Consider the following 9366-nt stretch of genomic DNA (forward strand, 5'->3'; position numbering starts at 1 on the left):
GTGTGCTGATGATGAGTGTCAGTGCGTGTTGTCACGTGTTATGTTTAATAATGTGGGTCGTGGCCCAGTGTTAGTGCGTGCTGTTGCGTGTTGTATCTAATTGTGTGTGCTGATGATGAGTGTCAGTGCGTGTTGTCACGTGTTATGTTTAATAATGTGGGTCGTGGTTGAGCGTTAGTGTGTGTTGACATGTTTTATGTCTAGGAATCTAGTGTCGTGCGTGCTAAATTTGCCGTGCCGACGAAAAGCATTTATGCGTGTTGTGTCTGCAACTGCGTGCCTCTGTCGAGTGTCAGATCTTGTTGTCGAGTGTCCGTGTCAGTGTCAGTGTCCTACTTAACTACCTGAGGCCGCGGTGCGCCCACGCGATGCTGTCGACCGCGTCGAGGTGCACGGCCGTCTCGAGCACGCGGCGCGGCCCGCCGGCGCACACCGAGTAGATGCGCACGTGGTGGTCCGCGCTGCCGCACGCGAGGAACGCACCTGTGGGGGGTGTGGGGTAGAGCTTTAACCATAAAACACGACTCTCTTACGTGCAAACATTGTCTCAAAACAAATCTCTGCCTACGCTACACGCGTATAGTGAAGCTTTTGCAACGTGCGTCAATTAACAACACGATTTTTAAAAATATGATTTAAATTACTGATATATACTGCATTTCAGATTGTGATTGGACCTTTCGCTAGTTTCACTCACTTTAACATAATTTTATGTGTTTTTATTCAAAACTATAAGCTGCATGCTGCGTACATTAATTTTTCTTTCAATCCCAACGTTTCTCGTGAAAATATTGGAATAAAACATTGCTAGCTATTCCTTATTCCATCATTCTATCTGCCGGTGAAAGGCCTGTCTAAATCGGTCCAGCCGTTCCAGAGATTAGCCGGAAGAAACAATATTTTTTTATGTATGAACTGTTTATACACACATAAGTATGTATTTAATAAAGAAAAACTGATTATTTTAATATCTCAAACAGACACTTCGATATATTATATATATTTATTAATCAATAGAGTCCATAGTCACATCTATATGTAACAATCTCACAACCCGCCCTCACAGGAGGCCTGCGACGAGTATGACCTGATGATTTCGATGATGATGACATTATAATCGAGCAGAGTCTCACCGCCGGAGGACCAGGCCGCGCAGATCATGTGGCAGGCGCCGGGGCGCATGCGCTCCACGTACTGCACGGGCTGCGAGAGGAACTGGCCGTCGGTGGAGCACGTCCAGAACGCGACCGAGCCGTCCGTGGACGTGGACGCGAGCCAGCGCACGTCCGAGTGCGCGGGCGGCGCCCAGTGCACCTGCGCATGCGCAACGGGGTCGCACATCACTACATAGTACAAAACAAACTCGCTTTCTCTGTCCCTATGTACCTATGTATGCTTAGATCTTTAAAACTGCACCACGGATTGATTTTGATGGGTTCTCTTTTTTTAAAAAGATACGAGTGATCCAAGAGGAAGTTTTTTATGTATAATAATATGCTACGAATTAACGCATGCGAAGCCGCGGACAAAAGCTAGTATACTATAAATGTGAAAGTATATTTTTTTGGATGTTTGTCCATCGATCACGCTGAATCCATTCAACGGATTTTGATGAAATTGGATATGAGCTACAGGATATATATATGTTCAGTATTTTTATCAACATTATCCACCCCTCTAATCATTCTTGTCAGCATTAGTCACCAGCAACTCATTTTTTCCACTGTCAGCCACCACCTAGTCATGTTTGCCAGCAATATCTACCCCATGGACATTATCATCATTTTTAGCTACACCCTAGTCACTCTGATGCCCACACTTTAGTCAGGTTTAGGCATCTCCTAATCATTCTCGTCAGCGTTAGCCACACTCTAGTCATTTTTATCTACACCCAAGTTACTCTAAAGTCTACATTATGTCACGTTTAGTCATCCCCTACTCATTACTGTCACCATTAGCCACCCCCGGTGGTTCTTTTCAATGTAAGTTAACACATACATAGCTTCTAACACAGTTAGCGACTCCAAAGTCATAGTTAACCAACTCCTAATCACTATAGTCACCAATTCCTACCCCCTAGTCACTCTCATCACGATTAGTCACTTCCTAGTCTAGCCAGCCAACCCCTAGTCAGTATAATCACCGTTCACTTATAATTTTTCCTTCCTAAATCACGTCTATTCACTTACAAGCCACCGTTAGTCATTCCCCACTCACTATAGCCACCGTTGGCCACCCACTAGTCACAGCACACACACTCACTAACCGAGGTGATGGTGCCCGCGTGCGCGTGCAGCACGGCCCGCGGGGCGCCGGTGGCCAGACACCACACCCGCACGAGCCGCTCGACCGAGCCGCAGGCCAGCAGCGCGCCGTCGCTGGAGATGGACACGTCGGTGATCTCCGCGCCCGCGCCGCGCAGCGTCGCCAGCAGCCGCCCGTCGATGGCGCTCCACACTTTCACCAGCAGGTCGTCGGCGCCCTGAAAGTTGAGAGCATACGTTGATCATTCATTTTTTATCCATTCACTTGATTAGTTAAATAGAAAAGAAATAAAAGTTAATCTTACTGTATATATAAATGGACGAATTTAAAAAACGTCCAAATAAATTAAAGTATAACATAATATTCAATTAAATAAAGAATAACCATATTAAACAAATATTTAGAAAGAAATATGAAAAAATGTAATTTTATCAATCGGCCAACAAAAATAACTTTTCATTAAAGTCAACAAACATTGTAGTGAAGCATGTTAAATCAATTAATTTAGACTCAATTTCGTCTACCTTAAATGGACAGATTAAAATTTCATGTACACTTATCGAGGTCAATGACAATTCAATAATTTCATGAGTTGTCCCCATTAGGATTGCCAGGATTAAATAATTTTCTAACATATACTCTTCATAAGAGCATATGGTTATTGATTCTATCATTAACGCGTGTTTCTAGTATCATGAAATATATCAAAAATGTTAATTATTCATTTAGCAGAAACTCACAGTAACAACATATTTCCCAGTGGAGTCAAACACCAGACAGTACACGGCCGACAAGTGGCCGAGCGTGCGCCGCTGCAGCTGGAGGCCCCGCAGCAGGCGCGCGGGGAACGGGCCCCCGCGGCCCGTGGCGCACACGGGGCCCGCGCCATTTGCGGGGCCTCGGGGCCCACCACCCAGCTCGCGGCATATTAACCGCCGGACTGGAGTACACAATTAAAATAAATCACAGTGTGAAGGAGATCTATACATTCACATAGGTCATAATAGCTTGTAGACTGCCTTATAACACTAAAAATGTTTAGTAGTGCTAAATTTATAACCTATATTAAAAATTGTATCAGTCTTTAGATTGTTGTAGCTTAAGGACCACAGGACAGTTCTTTGGCATCACAATTATGATATACATAGTATGTAAAATTAAAAGGATTTTAAAAGAGCATCCTATAGCCGTTAGTCGTCAACCGTTCTTTGTGAAACCTGCCTTCCTTCCGAACCGGTCGTAAATGGTAAAACTATATTATGACAATTGAAAATTGTTTCTTGAAAGAAAAAAAGAATTTGATTGAATAAATTAATGTTTAAATTTATAAAAATACCAGCTGTCCCAGCAATAGCCGTTTTGCCTTTTTCCTATCATTAAGGAGTATGAAAAATATATGTTGGCCGAGAGAAGTTGGCGTTCGTGAGAATCAATCTAGCGGTTTCAGAGGAGTATCATAACTAACATTGTGACAGATGAATTTTATATATATAGAGGAGAAATGAGCATTCTAAATTTCAGACCATAGACAAACTCACCTAGCGTATGGTCCTGCTTGTGCGACGCGTACCTGAGCCGCGGGCGCACCAGCGACTCGCTGAGCAGAGACAAGCGCGCGTTGAGCACCGGCTCGTTGTCTATGCGCGCGGGGGCGGCGCGCGCGAGACGCAGCGCGCGCTCGCACACGGCGGCGAGCCGCCGCCATGACACCTCTGAGTATTGGGAGTTCTGCGGATGTGTGTACATATATCTATACTGCCTAGATTAAGGGTTTTTTTTGTGGTTGCTGTTGGTTTGGCTAAATAAATAAAATATAATAAAACTAGCGGTAACGCTCCAGCTTCAGCTGTGGTATGCTTTTCTCTCCATACGAAGTTTCATTGTGTCTTAATGAAAACGTTAAAAAAATTGGACATAGTTAAATAATTTATTAAATCGGTCCAGTGGTTTTTGCGTGAAAACGTTACAAACATAATATAAAAATACACAATGCTATGTTTATGCTACGCTACTAGTTATATGAATGTAAAATATTCACTATTTTTCTAAATATTACTTTAGATAAGTTGTTTTAGTTAATCACAGTTTGTCTCGAAATGATAAGAACATTAAGTTAAATACTTTTCAAAAAAGGCGCCATATGATTCCTAGTCACGTCATTGGTTTTAAAAATAATTCGCGAAATCTCGCTCGGAGCCGTCCAATCACGTTACAGCAACAGCTGTCATATGTGGGAGTGAAACAAAAGATCCGGTCTAGGCAATCCGCCTAATGCGAGAAAGAGACAAATGCCGACGAAGTTACGCGATCATGTGAATAGAATGGATGATTAGCGAGAATTTTTATAAAATACACAATTACACAAAAATAATAACTGAAACACGACAAAAACATTTTTCACGATCTTCCACCGTATTTTAAGGATCGTTTTCGTGTATTTCACAATTTAAGAAATTTTACCAGTTTCACGCAATTTATTATTTTCCCTTCGCTAATTCACTCAAAAAACGTAAATAAACATCGATTCTGATGTAAAAACACGTAAACTTACCAATTCGTTGAAAGATTGGGGATGCTCGCTGCCCTCCCAGTCAAGCCGTCGAGGCAGGACCTACAACAGTAAAAATTGTACAAAAACTTTTTCAGAAGTTTCAGCGAGTTTGACAGACGCGGCCACGTGCGTTTGCAATCAAAACAACAATAAGCTCTAACTCTAGTACTACGAAAAGCTCAAACTTACGTCTACACTCTGCAACTCTTTCAACAGTGTCTGTAAAAAAACGGGACAATTGTTAGCGTTTTTGACACAATAATAATAAAATTCATTAATTGTTTTATCAATTTTACCTTTGCAGTCTCTTTAAGCGGGCCCCCGGAGAGAAATTTCGCTATCAGAAAGTAGAGTTCTGAAACCGGGCAAGACACCTTAGTCAACCTTGCATATAGGACACTCGCAATATCAAACACGATTTTCACACACCAAACTTACCGGGGACGACATTGAGGTCCTCGTTGGACTCCTCCATAATCCTGGTTTTATCACCGAGTCTCAAAACTGATAAAAAACATCACAAACATACACAAAAACCATCAAACATTTCACTTGAAACGTTACATTGTTGACGAAAGATAATGCGACCACTGTAATAACAGCAAAATGGCGTTTGCTCTACACTCTACAGTCACAGAGTCTGAAACTGTCGGAATAGCAATTTTACATGTGGTCTGGCAATAATCGAATAGATGGCGTTGAAAACTGAAGAATTTTATTTTGTTTTCTCCTTCTTTTTCAATTTAAATTTTATTTATAGGTACGATATATTACAATAATGAATTAAGAATGGTTTCATAGGCTCTTCTTATTTTATTTATATTAAATTGTTAAGTTGATGATCATAAATCAATTCATGATATGGTAACATTTTTGCATCACTGTCAATTGTCAAGATTACAAAAAAAATTAAAAGGCAATGAATGGCACCGCTCGTTCTACGGTTGCTGCGAAAATGAAACGATAAATAATAAAGTAATGTGTTATTGCGAAAAAACTGAAGACTACAGTGTTGTTTACACTCTATACAAAACGCCGCTGCTTTTGCTTACACTCTGTTCTTAGTGCATTGAGTGAAACAGGGCGGAGTCCATATCAATAAAGTTGGTTTGATAAAATACATACAAATGTGTTAATATTGAGAGTACGAAAGTTGCAGTCCAAATCAGCTATGATATAATAATTCTTTCGAAACTTTCTAAGACAACTATTCCGAAAACTGTAAGTATCTAATGCTTATCAATTATGTACACTGAACTTATTTACGCCAAGCAATATTTTGTCATGCCTTTCCCGCCTTATGCGCAGACTTTCATATAAAATTTACCCATTTCTAATGACACCCAATACAGAAAATAATGCATCAAATATAGCCACGTTATCTAAAGATAATTGGTAATAAATAGATAACTATAATTAACAATACATACTCCAATTAACAATTATGAAGTGACCTGATTAATTCTTGCCCAGGGTGACGGACATTGGATTCCCCCTAACCATTTTGTATATCTTTACACTAGTGAATGTGAAAAAGTATTTTCCCAGTGAGTACAATATGTATTAAGATAGAATTAATATATTTTACACAATATAATCTAGTTTAGATTTGTAACTCAATCGAGTCAAAAAATTGATTTGATCAATTTTAACTTTAATTTTTAGTTTTACAATATTGAAATGCTCTATAAATAATTGCTAGGGGATCACGGGTGGGCGAGAGGCTAGGTGTTCCTACGGTTTGTCAAAATGATGAGAGTTGAATCCTGCCTCATGATCAAATTTAATTCTTTTGAAATTTCTCAATTTTAACTTTAATTACTATTGTACTGCAAAATTATTATGCAAAAAAACCATTTGTTTTGTTATTTTAATTCAACTGCTAGTCTTTGCAGGGCTAGGCTTAAACCTACATTTCCACAGAGTTTATTAAGTAAATATTTTAACTAGTATATTCCAAAACATATGTATAGACACTAGCTGATACTCAAAAATACATGACTTTCGGCTTGTGCTAAGCCTGCATCTTCATGAATGAATGAATTAAAATTCTTTATTGTGTACAAAAACAAAAAATATACAGGCGTACGAAAATCTTAAAATAATTAGCTAAAGGCGGCCTTATCGCTAGGTAGCGATCTCTACCAGGGTGGGTGGGTGGTGGCTCTATCCAACTGGTGGGTAAGGAAAAATTATGCAATAATTAAACGCGATAAAGGTTCCATGGTTTTACTCACACAGCTCCAGCTCTGCTAGGATTTCCATGAAAAAAGAAAGTGCATGCCCTTTCTAGGGTCTTAAACTATTGTTGTAATGAATTTAATACAAATCGTTTCAGTGGTTTAGGTTTAAAAAGCAATGTACAGAGTTGCTTTGAAACCTTAAATTAGATCCAAACATTTTTATTCTTGTTGTGTTGTATATAAATTAAATGTATATTGCAGTAACATTATATCACTGTTAATAAAATTAAATGAAACACACACTAAATATAAAAATATAAACTACCTATCAGTAAATAACTTTATGTGGTTAGATATATTTATAAAAAATATGTATTATTAAAATTCCTTATATATGAAAATTTTTTGAAGAATACAAAAATAATATAAGCAGCAGTTGAGATAAGCTTGTAAGCTTTAAAATGCAAAAAGAATCCCCAAAATCAATTCTCCCAGTCGAAAATTGCAGATAAACGTCTGATAGGGGATGAGATTTGCCAATATACAAGTGAAGTCCCGTGTCCCCTAGTGGGGTATGGGGCAGATGATGTACATCCGTTTCACTGATCGATTTTCTTTAGGGACAAGTAGGTGATCAGCCTTCTGTGTCCTGCCAGACCGAGACATTTTTTTTTTTGTGCGTCCCCACCGGGAATTGAACCCAGGACCCCTCGGTTCTACGCTCACGCGTTAACCACTGTACCAAGGAGGCGGTCGATTTGCCAATATATTATATATAAAAATCCAGTGTCATGATGTATGTTACCAATGAACTCTTCACCAACTCAACCGATTTTGATGAAATTTGACATTTTATGTGTAATTTCGATTAATTATCCCAATAATTTATAATCTTAATATTTTTAATTATTACTCGGCAACAGCAACGCGTGGCCGGCTATGCAAGAATTTATATATTTATTTGTATTTGAATAATTGTTTTACGTAAATGTAAAATGTTTAAATAACACAATTTAAAAACAACACTAGACGTTGTTAAAACTGTAATCAAATTAAAATCCATATTTAGTAATTACAATTCTAACAAATAAATTTATTTCATTTAATTCAGTAGAGCACATAGCAATCAAAATCCCACTTCCAGCACCATGTCCGGAGGAGCAGCCACAAACTCCGGCGCCAGCACGTCGGTCACGGCGCTCGGCGGGCTCGGCGGCTCGCTGGAAGACAAGGACTGCGATCTGCTGTGCCCGGTGTGCTTTGAGCTGATAGACGAGGCGTATGTCACGAGGTGCGGCCATTCGTTCTGCTATACGTGCATCGCGAAGTCGGTGGAGCTACACAGACGGTGGGTGATTTTGTTTAAATGTTGGAAATTACATGTCCTTTTCCTTACCCTTGCCAATTGTTCCTTTGTTCCCCTCTCAACCTGAGTGTACCTCATAAATTGTATTAGCTGGGAATCTAAATAAATAGTAATGACCTCAAAACGTACACGGACCGCCTCCTTGGTTAACGCGTGAGCGTAGAACCGAGGGTTCAATTCCCGGTGGGGACGCACAAAAAAAAAATGTCTCGGTCTGGCAGGACACAGAAGGCTGATCACCTACTTATCCGTAAAGAAAAACGATCAGTGAAACAGATGTACATAATCTGCCCCATTCCCCACTAGGGGACAAGGGACTTCACTTTTTAAAAACGTATGTGGATGGTGGGGATCGTTTACCATCAGGCTTGGCTTTATCAAAAAAAAAGATATATATGTTGATGTTTTTTTGTCAATTCTTTATAACTTAAAATTTATAATCATTTTTTATAAGAGTTGAATACTTATGTAAAATAAAGTATGTCAGATTCCCTTCTTATAAATCAAGAACAGCTAAACATTTTTTTATGATGAGCATAACTTTTAAGAGAGATTGCATACATTTGTTTAGACGATGCACTAGTAAAACTGGGACGAGCAATTACTTTTAATTACTTGTTAATATTAATTATTTATATAAGTATAGAAGTTTAACAAAAATGTCCCAAAATTATGCACTTTAAGAGAAATATTACATACTACCTGTTTGCCCTAGTTTCACCCGAGGTACATATATAGCCTATGTCACCAAGTGGTGAAAGAAGTTTTTTAAATCGATCCAACTGTTCACGCGTTATGACGTGACCAAGGGAAATAGAGATTAATTTTTTTTTTTAATATAATACTAGCTGCGCCCCGCGGTTTCGCCCGCGTTAATCCGTATCGTATAGGAATATCGGTATAAAAAGTTGCCTATATGTTATTTCAATTGTTCAGCTATCTACGTACCAAATTTCATTACAATCGGTTCAGTAATTTTTGCGTGAAAGAGCAACAAACAC

The 9366-nt window shown here is 39.0% G+C and overlaps 2 protein-coding genes across 2 annotated transcripts in view; one reads left to right on the top strand and one right to left on the bottom strand.

Moving 5' to 3' along the window:
• LOC119839003 (PH-interacting protein) overlaps positions 1-5427 on the bottom strand; it is a 33745-nt gene extending 28318 nt beyond the window's left edge. The window contains exons 1-10 of the mRNA XM_038365171.1: positions 5255-5427; positions 5113-5171; positions 5006-5035; positions 4817-4876; positions 3804-3993; positions 3006-3205; positions 2267-2482; positions 1134-1314; positions 345-483; positions 258-282 (exon numbers count right to left, since the gene is read on the bottom strand). Of these exons, the coding sequence (XP_038221099.1) occupies positions 258-282; positions 345-483; positions 1134-1314; positions 2267-2482; positions 3006-3205; positions 3804-3993; positions 4817-4876; positions 5006-5035; positions 5113-5171; positions 5255-5291 (1137 nt within the window). The 5' untranslated portion in view covers positions 5292-5427. The remainder of the gene's footprint in view (positions 1-257; positions 283-344; positions 484-1133; positions 1315-2266; positions 2483-3005; positions 3206-3803; positions 3994-4816; positions 4877-5005; positions 5036-5112; positions 5172-5254) is intronic.
• A 309-nt stretch (positions 5428-5736) lies between these two features.
• Positions 5737-9366, top strand: part of LOC119839004 (E3 ubiquitin-protein ligase COP1-like) — a 12775-nt gene continuing 9145 nt past the window's right edge. Inside the window, exons 1-2 of the mRNA XM_038365172.1 lie at positions 5737-6037; positions 8144-8347. Coding sequence (XP_038221100.1) covers positions 8148-8347 — 200 coding nt within the window. The 5' untranslated portion in view covers positions 5737-6037; positions 8144-8147. The remainder of the gene's footprint in view (positions 6038-8143; positions 8348-9366) is intronic.

Source organism: Zerene cesonia, unplaced genomic scaffold (assembly GCF_012273895.1).
Source record: "Zerene cesonia ecotype Mississippi unplaced genomic scaffold, Zerene_cesonia_1.1 Zces_u007, whole genome shotgun sequence".
Classification (NCBI taxonomy): Eukaryota; Metazoa; Arthropoda; class Insecta; order Lepidoptera; family Pieridae; genus Zerene; species Zerene cesonia.